The sequence below is a fragment of the Hyaena hyaena genome, unplaced genomic scaffold (genome assembly GCF_003009895.1).
Source record: "Hyaena hyaena isolate Hyena2069 unplaced genomic scaffold, ASM300989v1 scaffold_17, whole genome shotgun sequence".
In the NCBI taxonomy this organism is placed as follows: domain Eukaryota; kingdom Metazoa; phylum Chordata; class Mammalia; order Carnivora; family Hyaenidae; genus Hyaena; species Hyaena hyaena.
In genome coordinates this window covers 1,265,237-1,280,796 of record NW_024080648.1, presented here as the reverse complement: position 1 = coordinate 1,280,796, position 15,560 = coordinate 1,265,237, and the positions used below count along the sequence as shown (strand labels likewise).

At 37.5% G+C, this 15,560-nt stretch overlaps 1 protein-coding gene across 1 annotated transcript in view; it reads left to right on the top strand.

The window, feature by feature from the left end:
• The first annotated feature begins 411 nt into the window (after nt 1-411).
• Nucleotides 412-15,560, top strand: part of TUSC3 (tumor suppressor candidate 3) — a 256,526-nt gene continuing 241,377 nt past the window's right edge. The window contains 2 exon segments of the mRNA XM_039220697.1: nt 412-459; nt 461-742. Coding sequence (XP_039076628.1) covers nt 427-459; nt 461-742 — 315 coding nt within the window. The 5' untranslated portion in view covers nt 412-426.

The following is a 15,560-nucleotide window of genomic DNA, read 5'->3' as shown; positions in this document are numbered from 1 at the left end:
TTGCAGGTGGAGACTATGCATCCAGGGGATTATATTGCGCAGATTATGTTGGAGGCTTGAGAGGGTTTGTGAGCCACAGCTGCTCGAAAAACGTCCCAATGGAAACAGAGATTACCTGTGGGCGAGAGGGGCCAGGTGTCTACTAATTCCTTAAATCGCTTCTCTATCACGCAAGAAGGCGATTAGGTCTGTGTGGCTTCAGGTAAACAGGCGTTTGCTCCAGTTGGACTGAGCCGGCCCCTCCCAGATTCCGGAACCTCGCACTGGTTTCAGCAACAGGGCAGCACTGGGCCACCCCCGTGGGGACCAGAGTCGCAGCGCGGGGCGGGGCTCACGGAGAGGCGCGCACGAGGCCCGCGTCCCCTGGCCACGCCCACTTCCTGCCCCATCCCGGGCCTTTCCAGGTCCCCTCTCCCGGTGAACCGGATGCGCTGTCAGTTTCCTCCTCCGCGTCGTCGGCGGCCGCCGCTTCCCTGGCGAAGCCGCAGGCACCCACGAGGGCACAGGCCGGGGGCACCCGGCGGCTGGCCTGGCGGGAGCGGGACGCCGGGAGGAGCTGGGCGCGCACGGTTACCGAGCGTGGAGGAGACACTGCCCTGCGGCGATGGGTGCCAGGGGTGCTCCTTCACGCCGGAGGCTGGCGGGGCGGCGGCTGCGATACCTGCCCACCGGGAGCTTCCCCTTTCTCCTCCTCCTTCTCCTGCTCTGCATCCAGCTCGGGGGAGGACAGAAGAAAAAAGAGGTAGAATGTGCCCCTTGGCCTTCCGGGTGGGCCCAGGCTGGCTGGGGCGGGGCGGGGCGGCGGCGTTGCCGAGCAGCTTCCCCGCGTTGCTAGGCAGCCAGGCCGCGGGGCGTGGGCGTCGGCGGCCTTGGGGCGCGCGCGGAGCGGTGGCGAGGCCTCGGGGCGAGTCCTTTGGGCCGCGCACTTGCTGCTGTGGGGTTATCCTGGTGTGTTCTCGAAAACAGCACGGCAGCGTCTTCCAGTCTGCGCCTTAGCGCCGCACTCTTTCAGGCTCACGGCGCTTTTGATCCTCGGAGGCCGTCTTGTGCCCTAGAGTCACTGCAAGGGGGTGTGTTATCTGGGGAGATCCTCTTGAGGAATGTTTGCAAACCTGTGAGAACTGTCCTTCACGTTCAGTACCCAGATCCCTTCGTTATTCAAGCGACGGCGGAGCATATTGAGAATGTGTTTTAAGTTCGTATTCGTAATTACATTTTTAATTTTTTTATTTCTATTTTTCTTTCTTAAAGATTTTTTTTAATGTTTTATTTATTTCTAGGAGAGAGAGAGAGAGTGAGCAGGGAAGGGTCAGAGAGAGGGAGACACAGAATCTGAAGCAGGCTGCAGGCTCTGAGCTGTCAGCACAGAGCCCGACGTGGGGCTCGAACCCTCGAACCGTGACATCATGACCTGAGCCGAAGTCGGACACTTAAGCGACTGAGCCACCCAGGTGCCCCCGTAATTACATTTTTAAAGCTGTAGGTTTATTGCTTATTTATGTTGAACTCCCTTGAGAATAAACTCACGTTATTTGAGTTATGTAAATTTACTTGTGAAGATCACCGGATATCAATCTTGGTCCTCTAATAACTTAGGTGAGAGGTTTGAAGTCACTATATTTAAAATAGAGTTATTGGTGAATTTCAGTTATCCCTCCTTTCCTTAGATACTCAATCTAGAAGGATCGGGAAAAAATTCATTTGGAAATGTGCGTAGTGTTTCGTACATTATTTTAGTAAGAGTACTCACTGTAATTCAAGATACCTTTTACTGGTGAAGTATTACACACACGTGTTGCAAAATCTGATTCGGGTTTAAAATATTACACGTTTCTTGATAGCTGGGTAGAGAGTGACAAAACAGCGTCATGCGCAAAATAATTGTGATTCTCTTTCTCTTTACCTGAAACAACTCTGAACTCAATATTAACTTCTTCCCTTTAGTTTTTTAATTTTAACATGAAAACATGGCATACAAAATTCTTGGTGGAATTCTGGTAAGAGGTTTAGAGAAGAACTGAAAATTAAAACTGTTGCCAAATAGAAGTTAAAAGTACATTTTCTAGCATTTGGTATTTGTAGACCACATTCCAAGAGTTTTAGGTGTCAGTTATTTATTTATGTATTTTTTTTGAGGAAGGGAGGAGATTAAAAAGTAGTGGGTTTTTTATTTTTTATTTATTTATTTATTTTTTGGCCTTTTATCACAGCAGAGGGCAGTAAAAAATGATGAAGGAGTCCATGGAAATTGTGATGACCACAGTAACTTTCAGTTGGAAGAAAAAAAATCTGAACATACTGAAAAGTGTACATCTTCAAAGTATCTTAGTATTTCTAATGGTCTGACTGCTTTAACAGGTGAAAACACTTGTTAATTTAGTATAATTACAAAAATTAACATTGTTCCATTAATATTTTTTTATAAAAAGACACTTTAATTGAAAAATTAGGGAGAAAACTGTTAAGGATTGGAAAAGGATGTCTTCCACAACCGCTTTTATTTCTCTTAAACAGGAGAGTCTGATACTACTATATGGTGGATTACAGAATGCACATATTTAAAGAAGAACAAAATAACAACTTAAATAATTGAAGTTTTAATAGTTTGCTCAGTAAGCATACATATTTGGAATGTAGTCTAGTTTGGTATCTGGTACTCAGTTCTCTGAGAATAAACTCACATTATTTAAGTTACACAAATTTATCTGTGAAGTTCAGAGCGCCTAATTCACTCTTGGTCCTTAATAACTTGGAGGGCTGTGATCTCTTTCTATACTGGAAGTAAAACCTACTTTACTGGAAATACTGGAAAGTGGTTGATCTCTAGGGATGTTCCAGGATTGTTTTAAACACGTCACTTCATTCTTTGCTGAGTTTAGAACTTGATGCCCCATGTAAAATTTGACAGCATTGAACCAGCAAATATAACAGAGCTAAGTTTACTACAGTAAATATTACTGACATGAATACTAGAGAGTTAACTTGAAATGAGTTGTGTATCCCTTCATTCCCGGGGGCGGGAGGGGCTAAGTTGAAGTCTGAAATTGAACCTGGAACCACAAATGGACATTAGTTGCTTTTAAGGAAGTAATACTTATGACAGTAATAGCTATTAGTATAGGTTTTTGAGTCAGACAGGTGATCTGGTTACAACTGAGTCACTAATTGTATGACAGCAGGCAAACCACTTAACCTCCTTCACTTTAATTTCTTTGTTTTAAAATACAGATATAACACCTATGTCTCAGGGTTGTCAATGATATACAAATTACTATATATAAATTACTTAGTGCGGTGCCTAGAGATGATCAATACTAGTGGCTATTATTATGTGTTCTTCATTTAAATGAGAGCATTAGACATGATGAAATCCTAAAATGTGATAAAATATTTTTCAAAATTTTTTGATAAACTGATTTTATCATTATTGTGAAATACATATAGTTGCTGGAATAAGTTTTCTACATTGTTTGAGAACTTCCCAGGCAGAGATTTTGCAACATGGAAGAATTGGTGGTATTCATGGATATGTTTATATATGTGTCTACATAAATATTTTTATGTATATTTCTTCATGAAGACATTTAATTCATTAAAAAATTTTTGTTACACTTTCTAAGAATTTATTGAAGAGAAATAGTTGAGTGAATAGGCAAAGAAGATTGGAGATTTTATAGTCACTTTCCTTAATTACATTGAATATAGTCATTAAACTAATTTTTGAATCCTCATATTAAGTGATATGAATTTGTGGGAGACTGTAGCTTCTTAGTAGCATATGATTTGCTTATGTAATGCATCGTATTTTTTTTATTTTGACAGCTTCTCTTTTTCTTATGTTAACACCAGTTTCATTTAGAATTGTTTTAATCTATAATAATACCTTTTGATAATATGAAAGCAGCTAAAATTTTGTAATTATTTCAGTGGATTTATTGACTTTGACATCATCAAAAGCAGCTACATAGAAATTTATCCTTTATGTTAGCTAATAGGCTATGACATGTAGATAACAATGAATATGCAATATGAAAAATTGAGCTCACAAATATTTTTGCCAAGTGATATGATGACCTAAATGAAAGAATCACCTCTGACATAACTTCTGTGTGTCATTAATGTTTTTAAGCACATTTTATACTGAGATGTGTATATCCAATTGTTTTTTAGTAGCATAGCCATGAAGTAGAGACTTCATTATCTTAGCAAATTAAGAAAAGGGAGAGGATGGAAGTAGGCAATGGATTTTACCTTCAAGCAAAGATCTTAAGTGGAAAAAATTGTGTAAATATATGAGCACAACTTTAAGAAATGTATAGTAATCATGCATTGGTATGTATACACAGACACACAGATTATGCTACTGCGGGTAGTTTCGTCTAGGTTAGATTTTGTGTACAGTGACTCCTTGGTGAGTAATTGAAACTGACGGGTCTTAACTCAGTGGCTAAAACTCCTTGTCAAGCCTGTGAAGGCTTAGCCTGCCGCCTTTCCACAGATGATGACATAAGGCATGGAATTCCTGGGTCACAAGTGGACAGGTTCTTACAGCAGCAGATTGGCCAGAGTATCAGCACTTAGGCTGATGATGCAGGTTAGATGACTGCTACAAGTGCAGGAAATTCTGTAGTTTTGTGCAAGAGAGGAACCTTAGGCGTACGGAGCTCAAATATTTTAAAATGGACACTAAGCTGGTTTGACCTTTGCCCAGGGGGGGACATTATCTTTATTAAACTGGAAAATAAATAGATCTGCCCATTGTTTAGAAGGGACACTGCCTTCCAAGGCTTATGTCCTTGCTTGCAGAGGTGTGCAGAGCAAAGTCAGTTACTTGTGTTTCCATGTTATGTGGAAATCCAGGAAGCATTATTTTCTTAAGTAAAAGATAGTAAGTTTAGCAAAAGAGAATTCTGGGATATTTTCCTCCACGTCCATACACCACCAGTACGTTCAGTCCCATAATGTGTGTCTATTCTACATGAAAGACACCGAGAGGGGGAAAGAGCAGAAACCTGTAACCTGAGCTACAGATTGATCAGCTGTTAATCTTCTGCCACATTTACTGTTGCATTTTCTCAGTATTCAGTGAGTTGGAATAGGAGTGTGATCTGTATGCTAGTGACTGATGTTGGTTATTTTGGCAGTCTGCAGGGTTTATTTGTTGAGTCTGACTAATTTATGATTACTTCTTTCTGTAAGACTCCCTCCTAGAGCATCATAAACTAATTCCACCAAGAGAGAAAATTTACCTTTGGGTATGTATAGGAGTGGCTGTTGTTCCCTTGCTAGTGAACAGGTAGATCGTGAACAAAGGTATGTATATGTTATATAACATTGTGTGCGTCTGTGTGTGTGTGTGTGAGCGTGCACACAGCATACAATATGGGGACCAAATAGTAGTATTTATGTCAGTCTATATACGTTTTTTTAAGTTCATTTATTTTTGAGAGAGAGAGAGAGAGAGCGAGAGTGCATACGCACATATGTGTGCAGGGGAGAGGTGGACAGAGGATCCCAAGCAGGCTCTGTGCTGACAGCAGCCAACCTGATGCAGGGCTCGAACTCATGAACCATGAGATCATGACTGAGCCAAAGTCAGATGCTCAGTTGACTGAGCCACTTAAGTGCCCCCCCCATCACTATCCAGTGTTTATCTATTTGAACAGATTTCTGCAGCTTCTCAAATTGAGCATATCAAAAGGGGAACTCTTAATCTTTCTTTCTGCTCATCTGTTTTCTAATTGCTGTTAACAGTGCTGTTTTATGGGGAACAAATTTTAACCTCTGCAGAACCTCATTTTTAAGGTAATCACTTGCCAGTGTAATATATCTTTGGAGCTTTTACCCTGTATTTTGCACATGGTATACGGAAAGGCTGGCTTTGCATAATTTTTTGGGGAGTTGTACACAGATTTAAGGAGAACATCTTGGAAAAATAAGATTTCTTTCTTAATACATAGCTATGAAAAACATAAATATTCAGTTGGAATATTAAAATTTCAAAAATGTTATTCAAAATAATAGGTAATAGGGGCGCCTCGGTGGCTTAGCGGTTAAGCGTCCGACTTCCGCTGCTTAGGTCATGATCTCACGGTTCGTGGGTTCGAGCCCCGCGTCGGGCTCTGTGCTGACTGCCAGCTCAGAGCCTGGAGCCTGTTTCTGAGTCTGTCACTCTCTCTCTCTTGACCCTCCCCTGCTCACGCTGTCTCTCTGTCTCCTAGAAATAAATAAAACATTTAAGAAAAAATAATAGGTAATATATTTTTTTTTTTTTGTAGTAAGTGGTATCTATCTGCCTAGTTGTCTGTATTTCTATTTAATGCCAGAAGAAAAAAGATCAACAATGAGCTTATGGAATCCTTCAAAATCTATGAACTCTAGTACCTTTGATGAAAAGGGGCACTTGAGTATAGGTTGAATAAATTGTGATGCTGATATTATTAATGGAACTTTCTGATGTTTGTTTTAGGAGTGTATTTTTAGAGATGGCTTAACATTGTCAATATGATTTGACTCAACTCTTTGGACATATTTTATTTCTGAGTCTTCTGTGCTTGGAAACAAAACAAACCATTGGGAAATTAGCTTATAAGAGTATTGTGGTAAAACTTAGGGTACAGAATTCATTATAAGTCGTGGAATCTGTTTACTACTTGTATCAAATATTAAATTGAGATATGTTAGGTTAACTCATTGAATATAACAACTCGGAAGTTGGAAGGAAGTCTAAATTATATTAGGAAATAAAAAAAATTAACAGTAGAACAGATAGGAGATAGAATGCTAGGCATTTCGTGTAGTTATAATCTTCTTTATAATATCGTGGCTTGATGCTTTGGCAGACAGCTTTGTTTGCCTTACTTTTATCTTTGCTGATAGTTCCAGTTTCTCTAAGTCAAAACAAGGTACTATCTCAAGGCCAAAACATTTTTCTTAGTCAAAGATTATATCATGATTATCCAGTACCTTGCAGATTATTGGTGTAGGAGTGAGCACATCAATTATATGGGACTTGTGATAAATTTTCACCACTTTCATAAAGGACACAAGGAAAGGAAATTCTCTCTTCTTGTTTTTAGTATATGAATATGAGAATGTGAGGCTTGAGTTGCTGGACCCATATTATAAACATGAAAGTACGAGCCTGAGGGCAAAAACCAGTAGGTTCCTGATGATGGTAGGAAAATGGAAAGAACATGGGTGCTCGATGACATGACCTAACTAGACTTGTAATTGCTCTAACTCTGGATTCCTTGTTATAATTTAATAAGATTTGTATTGACTTTTTGAATTGACTTTCTGATTTTTTGTATTAGAAAGCATTCTACTAAGGAAGGTCATCTCATTTTAAGGGTTTTACCCATGATTGTGATTTACCCAAGTTGTAAGTTTACAGTCTTACTCCAAAGACCTCTTTCTTTTTTGTTTTTTTAATTTCTTTAATGTTTATTTAGTTTTTGAGAGAGAGAGAGAGAGGAGGGGAAGAGAGAGAGGGAGACACAGAATCCAAAGCAGGCTCCAGGCTCTGAGCTGTCAGCACAGAGGTTGATGTGGGACTTGAACTCTTGGACCACGACATCATGCGTGACCTGAGCCGAAGTTGGTCATTCAACAGACTAAGCTACCCAGGCACCCCATTTATCTCTTTTTGTATTATGTTAGGAGCTTAACAGTTACCTAGCTGTATGACTTTCTTTGTGAATTATTAAATATTAATGGACTTTTTACATACATATAGCTCTCCTTTGAATGTTAATGGTCATTAGTAGGAGTCTGTAGATGTTTTGAAAGTGTGTTTGGAAGTGAATTTTCCATGTGTTCCTTTTATTAATATACCTTTGTTTTTATTGCATGAATTAAAGTTCCCTACATATTATATATCCAGGAGATTGTAGAAAGAAATTTGGGAATAAATTTATTATATGGCTTAAAATCTCTTAGCCTAAGAAAGGAGAGAAAGAATTAGTTATGCCTCAGGTATATTTGCTGTATGATGTTTTCTATGTGAATGTTTTTTTAAAAAGTACTTCTTTTGCTTTTGTGTATCTGATAAATTGGTATCTAGTTTCATTTTAAAGATTGCAAGATAAAATAGAGGAAGACAGCTTTATTTTGAAAAAGATCATATTTAATATTCTTCTTTTGGTTTATATTTGAGTTTAAATTAAGCAAAAGAAACCTTGAGATCCCTGCACCCCGCTGAGGGTAATGTACAATGCTGATTTTTCCAAGGTTTTTATTTGGTTGTTTTTTTAGCATTGGAGCTTCCAAAATGAATGAAGGAGTTTTCTCATGCCCAGGGAGGTGAAATGGTGTGCTCTGTCTTGGAAACTTCCTGGGGAGAAAGAGTGGCTGAATCAAGGTGTAACACTATTGTGATGGTACTCTGTTTTAATTTGGCTTCCTATTGCCAGGTACCTGAGTCACATGCTTTGATGTTGGAGTGTATTCCAAATCGTAATGAGAATAGTAAGTCTAGATTTAAAAAAAAAAATCGTGCATTATGGAATGTTGGAGCAGGAAAGTCAGGTTTCCGGCTAAATAACAAGTTGGGACAGAAGTTAGGTTTCCTGACACCAGAGGTTCTATTTCCATTTTCTCATGTTCAGTTAGGCTGTCAAGTTCTTCGTCCCCGCTCCTCCCTTCACTGCTGTCATTATACTGTTTTTGCCAATGGATGTCTTTTCATAGCTGGTATTTTAACTCTGTAACTTCCTCTTCGTGGGTAATTGTTTTCTAAAACCTGAAACGATTAAAAATTTGGCAGATGTAAAACCTATTAATACTGCTTAGATTTGACTCCTTTGAGAACATAATTTCTAAAATTCAGCCATCTGTTTCTTTATGAAGCTTTAAATAAATGAATTTAGGCTAAGGTGAGCCTAAATCCCCATAGTCAGAACTCTCAAACCGTGCAGGACCCGGACCAGTGCCTCCTACATGCAGTCCCTACCACCAAGTAAAGCGTGTTCTTCTGTCTCTTTGCCAAAGCCAGAACCCTGGGCACATTTCACTTCGTCTCCAGTCTTTACTTACATGCGACTTTTCCCCCACTCCTTCCCCCACCCCAGCTAGAGTTACCCTGAGACTTCTGTGACCACTGCTGTCCCTGAGGAGTACTTTTCACCTACTGTTTCAGTGCCATAGGGTGCATTCCGGAGTACTTTGCATGCTGGTGGTGCTTTTCCTGGGTGAGCCTTTGTCTAACTTTCCTGTTTACCCTCTCTTCTTACATGCTTCTCTCCAGCTTTAACTCAAGTCAGTTACCCCCACTTCCCCGTTTTGGATGAGGGACTCCTCCTCTGTGCTCACACAAATGGATCTTTGTGCCTAATTCTTTAATGTGAATTGTTGTCTCTTGTCTGTCATTCCTGTTATTCTACAAGCCCTTTGAAGAGAGGTGTTTTTTTTTTTTTCCTTCATAGCTCTACCTGCATATTCAAGCATAGTGCCTTGCAGTTGGTAAATGCTTAGTAAAGTTTGGGTCAAGTTACTTAATCCTTCTAAGCCTCTTTTCCTTATCTGTAAAATGTAGATAGTATGTTAGTCCTTGCTGTAGAGCTGTGAGCCTTACATGACTTAATCCTGCAAAGTACTTAGCAGCATAGTGCATGGAACGTAGTAAATGCTTAATGTTAGCTTTGGTGCTGATACTGGTGAATGAATTGTAGGATGTATTATGGGTCGTTTTAAATGGATAGTACAGATTGATTTGGCATTACAGGAGAAAAATTAAAAAATCATTTGATACGCATAATGCTTCATAAATATTTTGTTTTTCTGTTTGACAAGTTCTGCTACTGAATTGGCTCTGGAGAGTGTCTGTGCTTTCTTCATTACCAGACACGAGTACTTTTACTGTTTGACTCACATAGCATTTGGCATTGCTGGCTCTGCTCCCTCACCCTCCCCACCCCCAGCTGTGTTGACATACGATTGACACACAAAATTTTGAATATTTAAGGTGTATAGCTTGCTGACTCGATACAGTTATCTGCTGGAAAGTGATTATCGTCCTAGCCGTCAGTAACACCTCCATCACATCCCATCATTACTGTTCCCTTTTTGTGATGAGAACGTTTAAGATTTACTCTAATGACAACTTTCAAATATGTCATACATTACTGTTAAGTATAATCACAATCCTGAGCATTAGATTATGAGAACTTACCTTTTATCTGAAAGTTTGTATGTTTTTACCACTATCTTCCCATTTTCCCCATCCTTACCTCCTGTGACCACCACTCTACTTGGTTTCTACAAATTTTTTCTTTCATTCCATATATAAGTAAAATCATACAGTATTTGTCTCTCCTCTGTATGATTTATTTCACTTAGCATAGTGCCTTCAGTGTCAATCCATGTTGTTGCCAGTGGCAGGATTTCTTAGTTTTTCTGTGGGTGAATAATACTCCAGTTGTGTGTGTGTGTGTGTATGTGTGTGTGTGTGTGTGTGTGTGTGTATGATATGGTTTATATATGGGTGTGTATGCATTTTGTATATATGTCATAGCTTCTTTATAGTCCTGTGTCAGTGAACACTTACATTGTTTTCATGACTTGGCTATTGTAAATAATGGTGTTATGAACTTGGGGTGCAGATATCTTTTTGAGTTAGTGTTTTCATTTTGTTTGGATATATTCTCAGAAGTGGAACTCTTGGGTTACATGGTAGAGGTATTTTTAATTTTTTAAGGATCCTCTATTCTGTTTTCCATGGTGGCTATACCAGTTTACAGTTGGATCAGTAGTGAATGAGGGTTCCCTTTTCTCTACATCCTCACCAGCATTTGTTATCACTTGTCTTTTTATTTTTCTAGTGTTATTCAGAAATAATTGGCATACATCCTTATAGTAGTTTAAGATGTACAGCATGATTATTTGAGTATTTGATTTACATATATTGTGAAATTCTTACCACAATGGTTTTAGCTAACCTCCATCTTCTTATTTAGATATATTAAAAAGGAAGAAGAGAAGAAAAAAATCTCCTTTTGATGAGAATTCTTACAACTTCTTTAACAATTTTATTATACTTCATACAGCAGTATTAGCTGTGGTCCTCATTTTGTACATTATGTCTATAGTACTTATGTATGGGAGCTTGTACCTTTTGACCATATTCCTCCAATTTTATTTATTTATATATTTATTTTGAGGGAGAGGGAGGCAGGGGGAAAGATTCCCTAGCAAGGCTCCACACTGTCAGCACAGAGCCCAGTGTGGGGCTCAGAATAAGAAAACAAGAGATCATGACCTGAGCTGAAACCAAGAGTTGGACACTTAACTGACTAGTTGACTGAGCCACCTAGGCGCCCCCATATTCCTCCAATTATCCTACTCCCCACTCTGTCTCTCGTAACCACAAGTCAAGTGTGATCTTTTTCTATTATTTTTATTAGATTATACTTACAAGTGAAGTCATATAGTATTTCTCTTTCTCTGCTTTATTTCACTTAGCATAATGCCTTCAAGGTCCATCCATGTTGTTGCAAATGGTAGTATTTCCTCTTTTTTTTTTTTTTTTATGGATGAGTAGTATTCTTTTGTGTGTGTGTGTGTATGTATGCCACAACATCTTTATCTAGTCATTTATTGATGGACACTTAGGCTGTTTCCATATCTTGGTATTTTATGTTGTTACGAACATGGAGGTGCAGATATCTTTTTGAGTTAGTGTTTTTGTTTTCTTTGGACACATTCCTGGAAGTGGAATTGCTGGATCATATGGTAGTTCTAATTTTATGCTTTTAAGGATCCTCCTTTCTGTTTTGCATAGTGATTGTACCAGTTTACAGTCCCACCAAGAGCATACCCATGGGTTCCTTTTTCTATATATACACAGCATTCTTGTGTATATCTTGTGTATATTGAATGTCTTTGGGAGGCATTTTAACAGGTATTGGTTTTGTCGTCGTCGTCGTCGTCGTTTTTTGCTATTGGGTTGTATCGTTTTTTTTTTTTTTTATATATTTTGGAGATTAACCCTTTATCAGATAAAAAGTTGCAAATATTTTTTTCCCATTTTGTGGACCTTTTTGCTTTGTTGGTAGTTTCTTGATGCTCCGCAGAAGCTTTAGTTTGATGTGGGCCCACTTATTTATTTTGTTGCTTGTACTGGAGGTATCATAGCCCATCATTGCTAAGACCCTAGTCAGGGGCTTTTGTTCCTATATTTTCCTCTAGGGGATTTGTGGTTTCAGGTCTTAACATTTAAGTGTTAATCCATTTCAATTATTTTTGTGTGGTGTAAGATGGAAGTCTAGTTTCATTCTTCTACATGTGAATATCCAATTTCCCCAGCACCATTTATTGAAGAGATTGTGTTTTCTCCACTGAATCTTCTTGTCTCTCTTAGTTGACTGCATATGCTTGGGTTTATTTGTGAGCTCTTGAGTCTGTTACATTGATCTATCTATATTTATCTGTTTATATGCCAGTACCATACTGTTTTGATTACTATACCATTATAGCATAGCTGGAAATTAGGAAGTGTTACGTCTTTCCTGCTTTGTTCTTTTCCAGGGTTGCTTTGGTTATTTGGGGTCTTTTGATGTTTCATATACATTTTGGGAGAGTTTTGTCTACTTCTGTAAAAATGTTGTTGGAATATTGATAGGGATTGCATTGAATCTATAGAAAGTTTTTGGTAATATGAACATTTAACAATATTCTTCCGATTCATGATCCTGGGATGCCGTTCCATTTATTTGTGTCTTCTTCAATTTCTTTCAGTCTTGTAGTTTTCAGAGTACAGGTCTTTCAACTCCTTGGTGAAGTTTATTCCTAGTATTTTATTGAAGTTACTGTAAATGGAATTGTGTTTTTTATTATGTAAAAAAATCTTTTAGATAATTCATTGTTAGTGTATAGAAATGCCTCTGATTTTTTGCTTGTAAATTTTGTGTCCTGCAACTTTACTGGATTCACTGATTTAGTTAGATCCAACAGTTTTTTTGGTGGAGTCTTTAGGACTTTCTACGTATAAAATCATGTCATCTGCAAATAGAGACAATTGTACTTTTTCCTTTTGAAGTTTGATGCCTTTTATTTCTTGCCTGATTGATCTGGCATCGGCTTTCAGGCCTCTTTTGAATAAGAGTGATGGGAGTGGGCACCTTGTTTTGTTCCTGATCTTAGAGGAAAAGCTTTCAACCTTTCATCACCGAGTATGATACTAACTTTGGGCTTATTATCTAAGACTTTTATTATGTGGAGTATATTTCTTCCATACCTAATTTGTTGAGTTTTTATCATGAATGTATACTGAATTTTAGCACATTCCTTTTCCGTTTCTTTTGAGATAAGTATGGTATTTGTCATTCTATTAATGTGATGTATCACAGTGATTAATTTATGTATGTTGAACCATATTTGCACCGAGGATATAAATTTCACTTGATGATGAATGATCCTTTGAATGTGCTGGTGATCTCAGTTTGCTAGAATTTACTAAGAATTTTTTCATCTGTATTCATCAGGGATATTGATCTATTGTCTTCTGGTATTGATTGTCCTTTCTTGGCTTTAGTGTCAGGGTGAGGCTGGTCTTCTAAAATGAATTTTAGTTTGTTCTCCCTTTGAGATTTTGAAAGATGTTGAGAAGCATGCATTAATTCTTCTTTAAATGTTTGGTAAAATTCACCAGTGAAGCCATTTAGTCCTCGGCTTTTCTTTGGAGACTTTTGATTACTGATTTAATCTCCTCACTAGTAATTGGTGTATTGATACTATTTTTTCTTGATTCAGTCTTGCCAGTTTGTATATTTTTAAGACTTTTTTTCATTTCTTCTACGTTGTCCAGTTTGTTGGCATGTAATTGCTCTTAATAACCTCTTATGATTCTTTGTATTTTTTGGTAGCTCTTGTAATATTTTATTTTTAATTTACAATTTTGTTGAGAGGGTCTTCTCTCTTTTTCATTGGTTAATAAACCTAAAATTTTGTCATTTTTATTTTTTCAAAGAATCAACTCTTAGTGTGCTTAATCTTTTCTATTGTTTTCCTGTTCTTGATTTCATTTATGTCTGCTCTAATCTTTACTATTCCCTCCTTCTGATAATTTTGCACTCAGTTTGTTCTTCTTTCCTAGTTCTTTAAGATGTAGAATTAGGTTATTTGTTGTCTTTCTTGCTTTTTTATAGAGATACTAATTGCTATGAATTTACCTTTTAGAGCTGCTTTTGCTGCATCCCATAATTTTAGCTTGTGTGTCCTTTTACATTTGTTTGAAGGTACTTTTTTATTTTGCCTTTGATTTATTTTTTGATACACTGGTGGTTCAGAGTGTTGTTTAATTTGCAAGTATTTGTAAATTTTTCAGTTTTTTCTCTTGTTACAGATTTCTGTGTTCCTACCATTGTGGTCAGAGAAGGTACTTGGTATGATTTCAGTCATCTTGAATTTATAAGACTTTTGGGGGGACCTACACCTACCATTATGGTGTATCCTAGCAAATATTCCATATGTGCTTGAGAAGTCTGTGTAGTCTGTTACCAGAATGTTGCACATCTGTATGTGGTTGTTATTTAGCATCACTTGGTTTACAATGGTTTTCAAGTCCACCATTTTCTTACTGATTGTCTGGATGATCTATCCATTGTTGAGTGTGGTGTATTAAAGTCCTCAGCTATTAGTGTATTTATGTTTATTTTTCTTTTTAGCTCAGTTTTTTCTTTACATAGGTGCTCCAATATTGGGAATATATTTACAATTATTATATATTTTTGACTTATTGACCACTTTATTATTATATGACTTGTTTATCATTGTATACCAATTTTAGTTTAAAGTCTACTTTCTAATACAAGTATAGCTAACCCTGCTTTTTTCCCCCTATTTGTTTGTATTTCTTTTTCCATTCCTTCATTCTTAGTATCTGTGTGTCTTTAAATCTAAAGTGAGTCTTTTGTAAGCAGCATATTTGTTGGATCTTGTTTTTTATCCATCAGCCATCCTGTGCCTTTTTTTTTTTTTTAAAGTTTATTTATCTTGAGAGTGAGAACGTGTGAGTGGAGGAGGAGCAGAGAAAGGAAGAGAGAATCCCAAGTAGGCTCCATGCTGTCACTGCAGAGCATGATGTGGGGTTTGATGTCATGAACTGTGAGTCATGACCTGAGCTGAAATCAAGGCAAACTTTGTATCTTTTGACTAGAAAATTTATGTTTACATTTAAAGTAATTATTGATAAGCAAGAGCTTATTATTGCCATTTGTTAATGGTTTTCTGGCTTTGTATATCCACTGTTCCTTGTTTCATATCATGGTATCTTTCTGTGTGTTTTATTGTTTTGTGATATTAGTATGCTCTGAGTTATTTATCATGTTCTTTTGTGTAATTACTATAGATTTTTCCCTTTTGTGACTTTGAGGCTTACATACAATATTTTAGAATTTTGGCAGTCTATTTTAAATGAAAAACAATCCAATTTCAATAAAATTCTTAAGCTTTACACTTTTACTTCTCCTCCCTCTCACATTTTAGCTTATCGATGTTAAAATTTGCCTGTTTCTTTTAATACCATGTAACTGATAACAGATTATTATAATTATGGGTTTTAC